The 17,586-nt window shown below is 41.7% G+C and overlaps 1 protein-coding gene across 11 annotated transcripts in view; it reads right to left on the bottom strand.

Annotated features, from left to right (window-relative positions):
• The window catches only part of DLGAP1 (DLG associated protein 1), a 760,977-nt gene that overhangs the window by 134,187 nt on the left and 609,204 nt on the right, over positions 1–17,586 (bottom strand). For all 11 annotated transcript variants that reach the window (XM_070452694.1, XM_070452696.1, XM_070452695.1 and 8 more), the window contains 2 exons: positions 14,405–14,582; positions 6,642–6,882 (listed from right to left, as the gene is read on the bottom strand). In XM_070452694.1, coding sequence (XP_070308795.1) covers positions 6,642–6,882; positions 14,405–14,582 — 419 coding nt within the window. The remainder of the gene's footprint in view (positions 1–6,641; positions 6,883–14,404; positions 14,583–17,586) is intronic.

Here is a 17,586-nt window from a genome sequence, read left to right as displayed (position 1 = left end):
CTTTGGGTCTTAGTTTTCCTACCTTAAAATGAGTTCTGTGGATGAGATCAGTGATGATAACTTTTTTCAGTAAAAGGCCAGAGAGCAAATGTTTTTGACTTTCTGGACCATACAATCTGCAGCAACTACTGAGTTCTGCTGTGAAAGTGTAAAAGCAGGCACAGATAATATGTAAACAAATGAGTGTGACTTTGTGTTCATAAAACTTTATTTATAAAAATAGGAAGCAGGTTAGATTTGGACCCTAGGTTGTGGTTTGCAGACCTGTGGACTGGATGATGTAGAATTTTCTTCTATTGCTAATATTTTATGATTCAATCTGTTTTAATAGCAATACTATTTCCCAGAGAAGGAAATGGCAACCCACTCCAGTAGTCTTGCCTGGAGAATCCCATGGACAAAGAAGCCAGGCGGGCTACAGTCCATGGGGTCGCAAAGAGTCGGACATGACTGAGCAACTAACACACACATTTCCCTGGAAAAGTCACCTTAATTATGCAAACATCTGTTGAATATGGAGTTTGTGAGGTACTTGAGTATTTTTCTGCTGGTTACTGCAGCATTCCTCGAGAAGGAAATGGCAACCCACTCCAGTATTCTTGCCTGGAGGATTCCATGGACAAAGGAGCCTGGCGGGCTACAGTTCATGGGGTTGCAAAGAGTCAGACAAGACTGAGTGACTATCACTCATACTCATTGCAGCATTATTCACAATGACCAAATATGGAAACAATCTAAGTGTCCATGGAGGGATGGATGGATGAAGATATAGTATACAGGTACACAATAAAATATTTTTTAATTTTAACTTTTTAAATTAAAAAAACCTTTTTCTTTTATATTGTAGTATAGCTGATTAACAATGCTGTGATAGTTTCAGGGGCACAGCATAGCGACTCAGTCATATACACACATGTATCCATTTTGCCCCAACCCCTCCAACCCGCATCCGGGATGCCACATAACATTGAGCAGACTTCCCTCTGCTATATAGTAGGTCCTTGCTGGTGATCCATTTTAAACAGGGCAGTGTGTACATAACCTTCCCAAATTCCCTAACTATCCCTTCTCCCCACCCTTCCCTCTATCCTTCCCCTCAGCAACCATAAATTCATCGTCTCAGTCTGTAAGTCTGTTTCTGCTTTGTAAGTCCATTTGATACACAATGGAATATTAATCAGTCATGAAAAGGAAGAAATACTGCCATTTGTGACAATATGGGTAGACCTTGAGGGTATTATGTTAAATGAAATAAGTTAGAGAAAGGCAAATACTGCATTATCTCACACATATATGGAATCTAGAAAAGCTGAGGCAGAGAATACATTGGTGGTTCCTGGGGGCTGGAGGGTGGGGGGAAGGCGGAGATGGTGATCTAAGGAACAAACTGCCAATTAGAAGATGAATAAGTTCTGGAGATTAATGTACACCATCATGATTATAGTGTTGCATGACACTATAATCATGCAACACTGTGTTGTATTCAAAGTTGCTAAGAGAATAGACCTTAAATGTTCTCACCACCAAAAAGAAATGATAATTATGTGAAGTGATGGAGATGTTAGCTAGAACTATGGTGGTCACCATGTAGTGATACATTCATGTATGAAATCAACTCATCCTACACCCTAAATGTACACAATGTGGTATCTTTGTCTGGTTTTGGTATCAGGGTGATGGTAACCTCATAGAATGAGTTTGGGAGTGTTCCTTCCTCTGCAGTTTTTAAAAACAGTTTCAGAAGGCTAGGTGTTAACTCTTCCTTAAACGTTTGCTAGAACTCGCCTGTGAAGTCATCTGGTTCTGGACTTTTGTTTGTTGGGAGTTTTTAAATCACAGTTTCTTAAACTTAAACAATGTAATATGTCAGTGATACCAGAGTAAAACAAGTATTTTTCTGCATCTTCTCTTACTTTTCTCTCTCCATTACTGAGTGCCTACCATGTGTATTATAAATTACTACCTTAATGTCATTTGCTCAAGATCTGGTGTGTTCAGGGTTTGTTGCTGGGGGTGGGTGCGTGGGGAGCAGGCTGTACAGAGGGTGGGATGAGGGAAGGTACGCTCAGTGTGGTTTTCTGTATGGAATGGCTGACCAGGTGTGATGACCCAAAGCTGTGAGAACTCCCAGACGTTAGCCCCAACCTCAGGTGCTCTAAAGGGTAACTGCTCTAAAGGGAGAGTGTGTGAGGTTAAGATTATGGAAAAGCATGTCTCTGTTTAAAGCAGAATGTGACTGCTCTTGTTGGAAAAATCAAACTGGAAATACATGTTGTGATCATGTGGCCCCAAGCCACACTCACAGGGCAGACTGTGTTGAACTCCCTGCTTGACGACCCTGGCTGGTCGCCCAGGGGGATGCTCTGTCCTGGACCCTTGCTGCCCTTCCTGGGGCAGAGCTTCCCCAGGAAGCTTCCCCTAATGAAAAGAATATAGCACACCAGCCAAATATCAGGAGCAACAGTGTGGCACATGCTTACTCTTCATAAAGTCACATTATTGTTACATAAGTCTGCCTTGAAACTCTTGTAATGTAGGAGAGGAAATATCTTAAAAGACCAGAGAGAATCACGTATCATGATAGCTTGCCTATTTCTGTGAAAGAGTATTATTTTAGCTCAAATATTATATTGGCTTTCAAATCATAAAAAGCAGTAAGTGTTTATTTAAAACATCTCCCTCTGTCCATACCCACTGACCCTCTGGCTTCTATGTGCTGGGTCACCACTGCAAATGACATATTTTGTGTCCTTCCTGACCACGTGTGTGTGTGTGTGTGTGTGTGTGTGTGTGTGTGTGTATCTGCATGAGCATGTCCATTGATGATGATGCACTGTTTATGCTTATCCAGGCTTTTGTGTCACCAGATTGAAGTCTGTCTAGCTGCAATGTGGCAATGCTTTCAAGAGATCTTGGATGCTTAGCATAGGAAGTAAAAAGAAATCTCATCCTTAAACACATAAAATTGCATTTGTATATTTCACAGGCGGCCAGCTGAATCCAGTTCTCTTAAGTGGAGGTTTGGGTCTATTTCTAGCACCAAGTTCTACTTTTACCTAAAATATTTAGACAATTGAGGCAACGGTGCTTGTTTTCCCACAGTCATGAGGCAACTGACCACTTAAAAATTTTACTTTCTAGTGTTAGTTGCTCAGGCGTGTCTGATTCTTTTAGACCCCATGGACTATAGCCCACTGTGCTCCACTATCCATGGGATTCTCCAGGCAAGAATACTGGAGTGGGTAGTCATTCCCTTCTCCAGAGGATCTTCCTGACCCAGGGATAGAACCCAGGTCTCCCACATTTCAGGCAGATTCTTTATCATCTAAGCCACCAAGGAACAGTAACTCTAATCCTCACCAAATAGTCCAATGGTGCAATGATTATATAGAAACTTAGTTGAATCTATTAGGTGGAGAGATATCTGAGTGCTTGAAGCAGATAATAAAGGGAGATAATATAGGGCTGTATCATAGTTAGATAAACCAAAATGTCAATTAACAAAGAGAAGCACAACTATACATCACTCCCCAACTCAGTTCCTACTTGGCTCTTAGTCTCCACTAATCCTTGGTCATATCACCAGGGGCTCCCTAGGGCCCCTTGGAGCTGAGCCCATCTTCCTGACTCTCCCACATGGCAGTAGACATTTCTGTGGACCTTTCTCAGTGGTTTCTTTTTGCTCATATGAGGAATGGGCAAGATATGGAGGAGAAAAGATTAGTAGTCTAGTTTACTAAACATCTGAACCATTTAAAATGGGCTGACAAAAATCAAAGACAGAATGTGGACTGTTGTGGGGGGAAGTTAATAGCTATTAACTGCAGTTGACAAAAATGAAGAATTGTTTTTCAGACAAAGGAAAGTTTAGGAAATTTAAAATCTATTGTGAATGTCCAAAATAATGAGCAAAGGCGAAATCTATGACACATCCTACTGAACACAGATGTAAATCTGACCTGTGTGCACAAGGGAAATGGTTAAAATTAGAGCAGAGCCATTTCCTGATTAACATAGATGAGTGCATGCTTTCAAAAACTAGTAGGTCCTATGAGAAGGCAGATTTTCTATGGAAGGAAACCAGTAGAAGAAAATATATTAATAATAGCACTGACATCATCATGACAGAGAAAAGGAAAACTCTGTGTTTATGTGTGTGTGTGAGACAGAGAAGAGGGGTAAGAAGGAAATACGGAAAGTATGACAGAAGTAGAATTAAGGGCATAGAATCTTATTATGTGCTAAAATGACTTTTTTTTAAAAGAACAAATCCACGATATAGACAAACTTTGAAAAGTGATATTAGAGTTCTAAAGGCTTTACTTAGAATCTATGACAACATTTAGTTCTTAAACTGTTTGCTTATTTTTCTATGACTGTAAGGACAATATATCATAATGTTGACTTGGATGATGAAGGGTGACATCACCAGCTGTCCTGTACACAAATCTGGTATTTTATGCTTTTCACCACTCCCCATGACAAGTTCCATCTTCCTGCCCCTAACCCCCTGCAGCAGCAGCCAAGCCTGGAGTCTTACCACCCAGACAGGGCTCAGGACTTAGGACAAGGCTCCTAGAGCCCAAGGTGGAGCAGATGATGTCAGCTCTGTGGGGTTTTCATTGACTGCTTCCTGTTTTTGGCTGTTCTCCCACACAGGGCCTCTGGCTAAAGCCTCTCCAATTCTAAATGGAACAACACAAGACACCCCCACCCCAGGCCCCCTTCACTTCCTTCTCTGATAGGCTAGTCAGATTTGGCAAACACTACAGATGTCACAGATAATTCTGTAGTGTAAGTAGATCCCATGAAAGATTTGGGATATACTGACACTACAAAATGATTCACTATTGATTTGAAATTCACATGTAACTGGCAACTTGGATTTTACCTGGTGACCTTATTATCTGAACTCTGGGAACCCCTAGCGTACCTGTGAAGGGTCTTAGGAAGGTCAGGATAGGGTATTTGGGGTGAGACACACGACACAAAGAGTAAATACATTGTCTATTAAAGGACAAGACACAAAATCCTCTTAGTTCATCTGAAAACAGTCATTCCTGGAGACCTTGTCACGTTACCCACAACACTGCTCCTGGGTGGGGGGGGGTGTTCCCTTTTCCTTCCCTCCACCCTTCTGGGCAAGGATCTGAATTTTGCATATTTAAGGAGCAAATGCAGCACAGAAGAGTAGCTGGCAAGTGATGAATCTACTGTACAGAGAACAGATCAGACAGGTCTCTGGGGAGATGGTTGGGGAGGGGGCGGGGAAACAGGGAAACACCAAAGACGAAGCTAGAGACGCAGTCACACCTTCAAGCTACACTTATTGCACAGATGTAAACGTGCACAAATATGCCCGTGAATGAATTTAAAAATGTGTTCATTTCCTGAACCAACTTTATTTAACTTATTAACCTTGTCTGTGGCTGTTTGTGCAGAATCTCCTAGTGAGCAAGAACGCACACCTGCTGTCTCTGGTGGGAATCAGCCACCCAGGGCCAGAGGTGCTGGGATACAGTGGGTCAGCTGAGCCACGGTGCTGCTAGAAGCATCTCTTCCCTAATACTGAGATCCTAATTTGCCTTGGTCCAGAAGGAACACCTGTTGTTTAACCTCTAATGGCTTTCTTGCAAGTAAGATGAGAACCTATTAGTTCTCAAGCCAGCAAAAGTTCTAAGCTGAATGATAATTGCTGACGTTTGAGGCACCTAGAATGAAAACTGAATAGTTTAGCATAGATTTTTCCTTCTGGTTAATTCATCATTTATCTTGACTCAATGTGATGATCTTTTTTATCAAACTAGTCTTTATTGGAATAATGCTGAATTCTACCAAAGTTAAGACTAGTTATGATGGAGAGGATTTTCTTCTTGGACCCAAATGTTATTTTAAAAAAAGCACCCTGAAACCCTCCAAAACAATACATACACTGTCACACACAATCCATGGCTATATTCCTACATAGGTCTAGTGTCATGGAAACCAGCTAAGCTCTTCTGTGCCTCTCTGACAAAAATCTGATCAAAAGACAGTGTAGTGGCATAAATCTAAACTCAGTTTAGAGTGAAAAGGAGGTGCTGGGTGCATATAGTCAGGAGGTGTAAAATAAAATGAAATAAATCTGCCTTTGGTTATAATGAAAGAAAACATTAGTTGTGCAGTCAGTGTTACTGCAACATCCATTTCTTATTTTCTCACAGTGATAGTTCAGGTCTTTTGGGAGAGTCATTTTGTGTGTATCTTGGGATTTTAAAAGCTTTCCAGCTCTGCGATGCTCAACAATCAGGGTGTCTGATTCGTGGAGAGGGTCATAGCCCTGAACGGGAAGGTTTGTTGATGGAGAGCAGGAGTTGGGTGGGATGAGAGTGCTGGTCCTAGGATGCTGTTTGGGCATCTTGGGAACATCTCCCCCCTGTGCTGTCCCGAGTAGCAGTTTCCTCTGGTGATACCAGAGACGCAGATGGAGGAAGAAGGGGGTGCCTGACTGTGGCCGGAGGCTGGGATGCCTCGCGGGAAGTGGGTGGGGTTTGGTGACCGGAGACCGTGTGACACCCGCGAGAGGACCATGGGCAGCGTCTGGGGACGGGGAGGCGCCGCCCGCGGGGGAGGGGTGCGCGGGGCCGGCTCTGCACACTCACCCGTGCTGCTCTGGATGGTCCTCACGGTGGTGGTGGTGCGCGGCGGGGAGGAGGACCGCAGCGACACGCACTCGTCGTCCTGGGAACAGCCCTTCTCGATGGCGCGCACGTAGCTGTGGCTCCGCATGCGGAAGCAGCCAGGCATCGGCAGGTCCAGGGCCTCCACCGCCTGCGACTCCAGCTCGCTGAACACCGACTCGCACACCGACTCGAACTGCCCGTTCACCTCCATCTCGCTTACCTGCGGGGCCAGATGGGACGTTAGCCAGCGCTCTTCCTGGGGAGAAGCCAACTCGCCCTCCGAGCATCTCCAAACCGCATCCCCCAGAGGAACGCCCCATCAGATAGCATTGAATTCGAACGCATTTTAGCTCCTCAGCAAAAAAATCAGACCAGTCAACCCTAAAGGAAATTAACCCTGGCTGTGACGAAGCTCCCATACTTGGCCGCCTGATGCGAAGAGCTGACTCACTGGAAAAGACTGATGCTGGGAAAGACTGTGGGCAGGAGGTGAAGGGGACGGCAGAGGATGAGATGGTTGGATGGCATCACTGACTCCATGGACTTTGAGTAAGTTCCGGGAGTTGGTGATGGACAGGGAAGCCTGACGTGCTGCAGTCCATGGGGTCACAAAGAGACACACCTGAGCCACTGAACAGCAGTCTCCTTACAGACTAATGGGGTGGTATCTGGCTTATAGTCAATTAAACTCTAAAGAAAGAGAACTTTGTTTTTAGAATGCAAGGAAGTGTGGTGTTCCAAATCATTCCTCCAGCTCACGCTGAGATGCTAATTTTCCTTTATCCCTTCTCCAGCAGATATAAATGCAAACCTAGGGGCCAATGTTACTGCCCATGGTCAGAGTTCAATGGGGCAGTTTTTGGCACAAATGTTTTAGAAGCTAGTATTTTTATTGTGCCTTGGAAGTTAGTGTCAAATAATTTGTGTCAATTGGAGTGTAATTTAGTGCAAAGTCTAGAAACAGGCCCTATATTTTCTGGCAAGATATATACATTCTGCACAAAAATAGGTCAACCCAGATATGTCAGTCTTGAAAGACACTATTATTGAGATTTTCAAACTATATACATACTATCTAAAAAAAGGTTCATTCTTCTCTATAAAAAGCTGATATGGTCCACAAATTTTTAAAATCTTCCAAATAAATTCTCCTTTTTGAGGAATCAGTGTTTATTTACTTATATTCCTCTGTATATAACTTACACTGGATTTGAACACCACATTAAAAAAAAAAGCCAGACCAGGTTGTTTAATCGCTCAGTTGTGTCCAACTCTTCTTGCCACCCCACAGACTGCAGGCCTCCAGGCTTCTCTGCCCATTGGATTTCCCAGGCAAGAACACTGGAGTGGGCTGTCATTGTCTCCAGGGGATCAAACTGTGTCTCTTACATCTCCTGCTTTGGCAGTTGGATTCTTTACCACTAGCACCACCTGAGAAGCCCCATATTATATTTATTTGTATATCTTTATTCCATACTAAATATCTTGGTTTTCAAGGACACAGAAGATGATAGAATTGGGATATTCAACAATGATTCATTTGGTTTCTTCCACAGTATATACACAACAGCCTCAGAATGGCAAACTAATACCACTTCTGCACATACCACTATTAAAAACAGTTCACAGTTCCTTCCTTTTGCATGTGCTCTCTCTGTTCGTTCCTCATTTAAAAATAGTTGTGCTATAGAATGAGGCCAGGCTCCACCTTTGCAGTACCAGGTGCTACTGCCAGTTCTGACAACCTTAAAAACTTGAACTTCACTTCTGGGGGAGTAATCTGAAATGTAGATTTGAGAATTACTGGTTGGGGGGAAATAGCATTTAAAGTTGGAAGTTGTGTGTGCAAGATTGTGTATGAGTATTTTTGTATTAAAAAAATTTAAAGGCAAAAGAAAAAATTGTTGTGCTATTTTGATATTATCAGAGCACATCACGTACATGTTCTTTCCCACTGTAGCTCTCATTAGTCCTAGTTTTACAAATGACTATATAGTTAATGTTTCTCACTACTTTTTTCATACAAAAAGGTGATTCTTTATCCAGCCTAGACACACATATAGGTCAAGTAGCTCTAGATGGCTTATAAAGACAAAGAGCGAGCCCCCAACCCTCCCCCAATTCTTCCTCCCCAGAAGAACCATTTTCAATTCTTCCAGGTGAATCTTACGGTATTTGCATCCATATTGCCAGACACATGATTATGTGAGTCTCCTGATATGTTCAGAGACCTCTGATAACCTCTTGGTTTCCTTCCTGCCCTTGTAACGTCTGTCTGGGTGCCTCCTACCACAATCTATGGCTGCTAAGTCCACTGTTGTGCTGGGCTCTCCCTTCCCCATCATTCTGGGGGTGCCTTTCATCATCTAACTGGTGGTGGTGCCCCAGTTCCCCTTCCCCTGTTTTATTCCCTCTTTTCAGTGGAGCACAGTGCTTTCTTGGGAAGGCGGCCCCCTTCACATCGTTGGAAATGTCTGTACCACCTCCACCGTTAAGGGACAGCATGCTTGCATTTAGAGTTTTATCTGCATCCCTCCTTCTTTCAAGTATTTCTGGGCTTCTCTCCTTGTCTCTTAGCCTCCGTATGTGCTAGAGACTGAGAAAACGGATGTTTTTCTCATCTCTGAGCATTTCTGTGTGCGCTGGTTTGCCCCATCCCTTCTGGAAGCTTTTTAGGGTTTTGTTTTGTTTTTGTTTTTTTTTTTTTTGGTCCTGAGTGATCTAATGTTTCACCATGGCATTCCCTGTAGGGATCTTTCTCCATTCATTATACTAGGTACTGGGTGGGCCCTCTCAACCTGCAGATTCATATCTTTCAGTTCTGGGACCATTTCTGGGACCATCATTTCATTAGTAATTGCCTTCCTTCTGTTTCACTGGTCAGATTTTAAATTCATTTGGATTTATTTTTTTATCTGGTTTAATGCCATGAGTGGGACTATAGAGAAGGCTGAGCGCTGAAGAATTGATGCTTTCAAACTGTGATGTTTGATAAGACTCTTGAGAGTCCCTTGGACAGTAAGGAGATCAAACCAGTCAATCCCAAAGGAAATCAACCCTGAATATTCATTGGAAGGACTGGTGCTGAAGCTGAAGCTCCAATCCTTTGGCGACCTGATGCAAAGAGCTGACTCACTGGAAAAGAACCTGATGCTGGGAATGATTGAAGGCAGGAGGAGAAGGGAACGATGGAGGATGAGGTGGTTGGATGGCATTACTGACTCAATGGACATGAGTCTGAGCGAACTCCAGGAGATAGTGAAGGACAGGGAAGCTTGGCATGCTGCAGTTCATGGGGTTGCAAAGAATTGGACATGACTTAGCAATTGAACAACAACAATGCTGTTTCTACTATATCATGGGCAATTCACTTGAATTCTCTGAGCCTCACTTTTCTCATCTGTAAAATGGGTACAGTAATACCTACCTCACAGGGATGCTTTTAAGGAGAAAAATAAAATATACAAGTGAACCTTACTAGGCACATAGTAGGCATTCCACAAGTACTAGATATTATTTTATGAGAGTGTGGTGGGAAGAATGAGAAAAATTACTCTAATTCTCTGAAGTTCATAAATTAAAAAATGGTCTTTCTTATGCGCATGTACATGTCTGTAGTCTGCCAGGCTCCTCTGTCATGGGATTTTCCAGGCAAGAATATTGGAGTGGGTTGCCATTTCCTTCTCCAGGGGATCTTCCAGACCTATGGATCGAACCCATGTCTTCTGCATTGGCAGGCACATTCTTTACGACTGAGCTACCTAGGAAGCCAATCTTTCTTACAGTTGATATGAAATTAATGAGATAATATGCAAAGCTTATAGCATATGTCAGGTAAGTGATATATAGTAACTATTTCACTGTTCTCATTTCCATTATCACTACTGCTATTATTGGCAATATTATTCCCACTAATAACTCAATTCCAGCAGATAATGAAGAAACTTATGAGTTAGGAGTCAGGACACCTAGGTGTTCTAGGTTCTGTCACTGACTAGCTGTGTGCTCATAGATGCTTAATTCATCTCAGTTTACATTTCTGGTACATATACAAGGAGGGGATGGTTTAGGTCAAAAGTCACCACTAACCTGCTAGTATTACCATCGAGTACAATAACTGCCCTATTACATTTACATTTTTAAAATGGTGTACAAACCCAAACATCACTGGACAAAATATATCTGTGGGCTTCTAGTTTATCATTCTAGGTGAAGATGTTTGATTTGGACTTGAAATAAATTGAGAAGTAAATTAAGCTAATTTGGAAATGAGAGTTATTATGCCAAATATTTTTAAAAATGTGACCTCAAATTCTTCTCAAGTCTTCCTTTAAAAGCCCCCATTTTTTAGATGTGTATATAGGGAAAAAAAATAGAAAGGGAATAAACATATAAAAAGATGTTTGGTTTTCCTTATAATCCAAGCACAATCTGTTTTTATGGATATTTTATTTCTATAAGGTATGAATGGCGGAAACAATTTAGTTATTCTATACCAACTTCTTAACTTATAGCATTTTACTTTGATCTTTATAGGAGCCTTTGATGAATAATATATCAGGTTTTAAGAAGGAATAGGATATAATGCACTTAAATTCTATACTAGTAGAGCTGCTACTGAAGATCTGTAAGAGATATCTCCAACATCACAACAACCAACTACTTTTTGAAAAGCCTAGAATATATATAGTAGGGTTACTTAGAAGAAGAAATCAATTCTCTTTGAATAATGACAATTCTGGGACAGTGACAGAAAATTTGAAATCATCCTTCCTGATATTCTGTTCCTTGAAAAATGAATATGATACTAGAAAAATGGTGTGTCATTAGGAATCCATTTAGGATGGCTCTGCTTCCTGTATTTTACTTAAGGTGAAATGATCACACCATTGAATCGCAGACTTGACCCCCCCAGATCAGGGCCCACATGTGCCTCTTTAGTGATTTGTCGACATTGTACTAAATTGTCACCAGAAAGTGACACTGTCTCAAGGAAGGTCAGATCTGTGGCGCAGAGACTAAAAGCAGGCAGCTGCATAAGTGTGCGTCCTGATAGAGAAGCTCTCCTGTTTTAACTATGTGAAATTATGAAAGCAGTGGGTGTGTATAAACATTTTCAGCAAAATATTCTAAACCCGTGGATGTATTCTTCAGGTGTGACACCTGAGATTTATAGACTATTTTACAATTCTGGAAGGCTACGTGACCATGAGCCTGTCCAGAATAAAGATAAGTTTGAAGAAGTTTTAAAAATTATATTGTTTATATTGAAAAAAGTAAGAACAAAGCAAAGTTCAAATTTCACCAAATGAGACACCAAATATTTACCTAAGAGTTGGGATAGTGAGCCTCTCTGGACAGCAGTAGCTGGCACAAATAGATATGTGTACTCTTGGAGATTTCTTTAAGGAAATGTACAGTGGGCAAACATTGGAATCCAATACGCCAACTTTTCCTGACTTCCACCCTACCCTGATATTGGAGCCTTGCTGTGGTCGGGACAAAATGGGAGGAGTGGTCCTATTTCAGGGTCTTACTCTGATAGATCAGATATGCTTCAGGGCTTAGCCTACTATTCAACACCACCACCTTTACCATCTTCACCACTACCAGCATCATTAGCATCATCTTTACCACCACCATCATGACCACCACCCTGATCACACTCCTCACCACCATTACCAGCACCATCTCCATCAACACTATCGCCACTATCAACAGCACGAGCACCACCACCACCAGTAATATTAATTCTCACCTTGAGGATCACAAAGTCTTTCAAACTAGCCTCTGTCTCTTCAGGCTCTTTCTCATTCTCTCCAATTTTCCTACAATTAATTTTTTTTTGGGAGGCTGGATTAACTATCCTTCATCAAAGTTCTGATCATCTGTTTTGCCGGCATAAAAGCTGAAGTTTTAATTAATCTTCAATCAGTCCCTCTCCTAATGAATAAGATCCAGTCCCCTGGGCCCTGCATGGAAAGCGGTGCATGAAAGATGCCTCCAAGATAAAATTCAGAACAGACTGCCCATTGCTGCGGCTACAAGTATTCTGAATTCCAACCACACGCTATTGCTTGCATGTGCTTTGGGGCTTCCAATGTGGTGCTAGCGGTAACTGCTTTAGGCCAGCATTTTTCAAAGTTCAGATATATACTACTTTAATAAATAGTTCTTTATTAATACATTACTTATTAGAATCACCTGGAATATCTGTTAAAATGTACATTCCTAGACCCCTATGCCTAGAAGCTCTCTCTTTAGAATCCTGGGCACTGAGCACTTTTTATTTTTTTATTCTCTTGGGGATCTCATTGACAGTTTCATGTCCACAAAGTCCCATTTAACTTTTGGTTACTTACATATCTTACAGAGTGTTTATAAGGATTAATATTATGAACCGGTAAAGCAGTTGGCACGGTGCCTGACCCAGTAAAGTTGGCTCTTATGGCTAATTCTTGTCCCACCTACCTCAGTGTTTTTCTGGTGTTCAAGTGAATAACGTTTGTTATTTACTTTATTTTTTGGTATGACCTCCATTAAACTGTAAATTTTGGGGCAGCAGGAATGAGGCATTATTCACCACTGAGTAACTTGCAAAATCTAGCCCAGTGTTTTGCTCAATAATATTAGCTGAGTTAACAGTATAGTGCTTTTTAAAATAATTAATTAATTTTTGTCTGCTCTGGGTCTTCTTTGCTGTGCATGGGTTTTCTCTAGTTTTGGCAAGTGGGGGCTACTCTCTAGTTGCAGTGCTTCGGCTTCTCATTGTGGTGGCTTCTCTTGCTGTGGAGCACAGACTCTAGGGGCTTGAGTTTCCGCAGTTGTGGCTCTCAGGCTCAGCAGTCTGGGCACATGGGCTTAGCTGCCCTTCAACCAGGGATCAAACCCGTGTCCCCTGCATTGGCAGGTGGATTCTTAACCCTGGACCACCAAGGAAGTCCCAAGTATGGTGCTTATTTTTAAATACTGATAAAAATTAAAATTCAGAACTCCTAAACATTATTTCAGAAAAAAATACCCTTTTTTTGTCCTTGCAGAAGAAGTACCTCTTGGTCCTCTGGTGGCCCCTGAAAGCTGCAGTGTCCGCCCTTTAGGAGTCCTAGGTTTGACCCTCCCTTGGGTTGAGGCAGCCTCACCCCCTCTCATATTCTCTGAGACCATCAGTGGAAGGCACTGAGAAGCTTTAGCTGAGTATTTCAGATGCAGTATTATATCAACTTTACTGAGTCTCCATCCCTAATTCTGGGTACCAGTTCTTAGAAGTAGACTTGTGTCTTAACAACCAAGACACAATATTCACCTAGGACCCAGCTGGAATAAACAGATCTCATTTCCCAGCCTTTGTCCCTGTTTTGACGACTTGCTTAATACTTTTAGGATTAGACACTGCCTAGGTTTTGCCAATGATGTCCACCCTGTCCTTCTATCCTTCAAATGTCTTTGCAACTGAAGCCTCATCCATCAACTTCTTAATGACAAATGTGCTGGTGCAGGCTGACTGCTGAAGAGTTTCCTCAAGGACTCCCCCCACGTGCTTTACCCCATCTGCCCAAGGACCCCCTGCTGCTGGTAGGGCTGTTGGTCCCCAGAGCCGGCTGTGGCCAATCACAGGCAGCATTCAGCCTAAGGCCTCTGCCTGACCCACCAGCATCACTCGGGGGATGTCAGCCTCCTCGCATCACACCCCCTGGGTTTCCCCGCCCCCCGTGCAGTTCACTGCGCATGGCCGCGGGGCTCACCTGGCTGATGGTGCTCATGGCGCGCATGTAGCTCTCGTTCCTGGAGCGGAACTTCGGGGACGTGAGCAGCCCCGCAGGGTCAAGGCTGTCGAGGCTTCGGTTGATGGAGACCTCACTGACCGCCCTCAGGTAACTGTGACTCCGGATCTGGAGTTTGGGGGAGTGCTCATTGGAAATCCTGGAGGAGAACAACGGAGAGTGTGCGTCGAGTCCTGTTCCACGGAGGAGGCGGGATTAAGACAGGGCAAGTTCCGACTGCCGTGGCCACCCTACATACTAGCGCGAGTAGCGAGTAACACAGATGCCCTCCCGTGGTCGTTACATTCCCCCGTGGGGTCTGGAAAGAAAGCTTTGGATGGGAAATCATTGAGAGCAATTATAATTCCTTCAGCCCATGAAATAATGTCCTCAATCCCATTTTCCTAGATAGCCTAGAGGGCATCGTGTAGCTGCCATGCCTGCCCTAGAATTCTTCCCGGTTGTAATTTGTGAGCTTTCCCTTTGTACTCATTTCTTTTCTATGCCATCTTCTATTTTATTTTTTTATTGTGCTAAAAGTCACATAATATATAAAATGCACTCTTCAACTGTACTTAACTGTTGAGTTCCGTGGCACTAAGTATATTAACATTGTTGTGCAACTCTCACCATCATCCATCTCCCGAATGTTTCACCTTCCTAAACTGAAGCTCTGTCCCCAGTAAACACTAACTCCCCATCCCCTGACCCTCCCCCCCTTTACACCCGAAGCCCCTGGCATCTACCAATCTACTTTCTGACTCTATGAATTTGACTATTCTAGGTATCTCACATAGGTGGAATTAAACAGTATTTGCACCTACTGTATATTGGAATGCACTTTTAAGGTTAGCTTAATATATGTCCTACAAACAAGATTGTCTTTTTGGATTTTCTATTAATGGCAGATGGGTGTCTGTCTGTAACTCTATCACTATCTTTCTCTCGATCCATCTTTCTACCATCCGTTTAATCTTTTCTCATTTAGTTGAGATTTAACAGTGAACAAACCTTAAATTTTAGACGTTAACATGTACACATCTCTAAATCTTGATATCCAAAGACAAATCTTACATACATTATACTCGTAAGACTATTTCCCAAGATGCATTTTAAAATTATAAAAGCAGAAACTGCACTTTGCAAAAAGCCAACCTATCCAGAAGTGCACAGAGCAGAAAGTGGGTCTCACCGTCCCCTTGTTCCTGCTCCAGAATTCCACTCTCCTGAAAGAGCTACCCATAGCAACTTGCTGTATAGCCTTCCTTGCCCTTTCTGTACACATAAAAACAATTGTTTTAGTAATTAAAAAATTTTTATTGAAATATAGCTGATTTATAATGTGTTAGTTTCTGGTGTACAGCAAAGTGGTTTAGTTATATATTCTTTTTCTTTAGACACTATTATAAGATATTGAATATAGTTCCTTATGCTATACAGTAGGACCTTGGTTTGTTTTATTTAATCTATTTTATATATAGCAGTTTGTATATTTTAATCCTAAACTCCTAATTTATCCTTCCTCCCCCCTTTCCCTTATGGTAACCATAAGTTTGTTTTCTGTGTCTGTGTTTTATAAGTAATTTTTGAAGTTTGTTTTTGTGTGGGATTCAGGGAGATTTTGTTTCTTTCATTATTAAAAAAAATTTGCTATAATATTGTTTGCAATTTAAAAAGTTGATAAGGAAAAAGATGTAGGCCCAATAAGCTTCTATTATTTATAATTTTTCTGGAGATTGTAGCCAATGAAATTAGAAACAAAAAAAGAAGTAGAGAATATAAATATTATGAAGAAAGAGAGAAACTTCGAGTATTTACAGATTATACAATTAATTAGCTAAAAGATAAAATCAACTGAAAACTTTTAGAACTAATAAGAGTGATTCCCCAAATAGTTACATACAGAGTAAAAATAGAGAAATCAATAGTTTTTCTATATACTGCCACAACCAAATAGAAATTTAATTAATTAATTAATTATTTGTGTGTGTGAAGACTGTCAGTTTAACTAGCCTACATAATGCCACTTTTATGGAAGATATGTTTTCAAATATCTGGCTTACACACAAGCTTTTAAAACACAACACATTCTTAAGCTGAGAACGTCCTATAAATTGTTTCTCAGTCTATTAAAGCAATATTGATTTTTCTCTGTTTTTTGTAGATATTCATGTCATTAAAAAAAATCCTGCTGAATAGTATAATAGAGTTTCTAGATCTTTCTCTAGTGTTGTATAGAGGTAATAAATTGTGCAGTTGGACTGTGGTAACACTGTCAGAAGAGAGTGCTTTGCTGGTACCATTTTCATTATTTGCCTTTTGAATTTAGATTCTCTTTTTTGCATGTGCTGTGCTCAGTCACTTAAGTCATGTCTGACTCTTTGCAACCCAATGGACTGTAGCCTGCCAGGCTCCTCTGTCTGTGGGATTCTCCAGGCAAGAATACTGGAGTGGGTTGCCATGACCTTCTCCAAAATAGAAATTTTAATTTAAAAATCCATTCAAAATGATAAACGTAATAAGTAGAAGCTATGAAAAAGAGGTGCACCAGAAGTTTTTGAAAAAGTAATAAAATTTTATGCAAGGTAATAAGTCATAAATAAAAACAATTTTCCTGGATGTTAAACTCAATATTGTAAAAAATTTTAAACTTCCTAAATTAATCTATAAATTTAATATTTGTTCAGTCGCTAAGTGGTGTCCAACTCTTTGTGACCCCATGAACTGCAGCACACCAGGCTCCTCTGTTCTGTCTTGAGGAGTTTGCTCAGACTCATGTCCATTCCTGACCCAGGGATCCAACCAAGGTCTCCTCCATTGCAGGCAGATTCTTGACCACCTGAGCACCAGGGAAGCCCCCGGTACATTTGATACTAAAAGCTGAGGATTTGATTAATGGCCACTTTTTGCAACTACAATGAAGTGAAGTGAAGTTGCTCAGTCATGTCCGACTCTTTGCAACCCCATGGACTGAAGCCTACCGGGCTCTTCTGTCCATGAGATTTTCCAGGCAAGAATACTGGAGTGGGTTGCCATTTCCTTTTCCAGGAGATCTTCCCGACCCAGGGATCGAACCCAGGTTTCCTGCATTGCAGGCAGACGCTTTACCCTCTGAGTCACCAGGGAAGACTACACTGAAGGAGGGGCCAAATTAGAATAGATCT

Source organism: Odocoileus virginianus, chromosome 22, assembly GCF_023699985.2.
Source record: "Odocoileus virginianus isolate 20LAN1187 ecotype Illinois chromosome 22, Ovbor_1.2, whole genome shotgun sequence".
Taxonomy (NCBI): Eukaryota; Metazoa; Chordata; class Mammalia; order Artiodactyla; family Cervidae; genus Odocoileus; species Odocoileus virginianus.
Note: the sequence above shows the minus strand (reverse complement) of the source record. Positions and strands in the feature narration are given on the sequence as shown.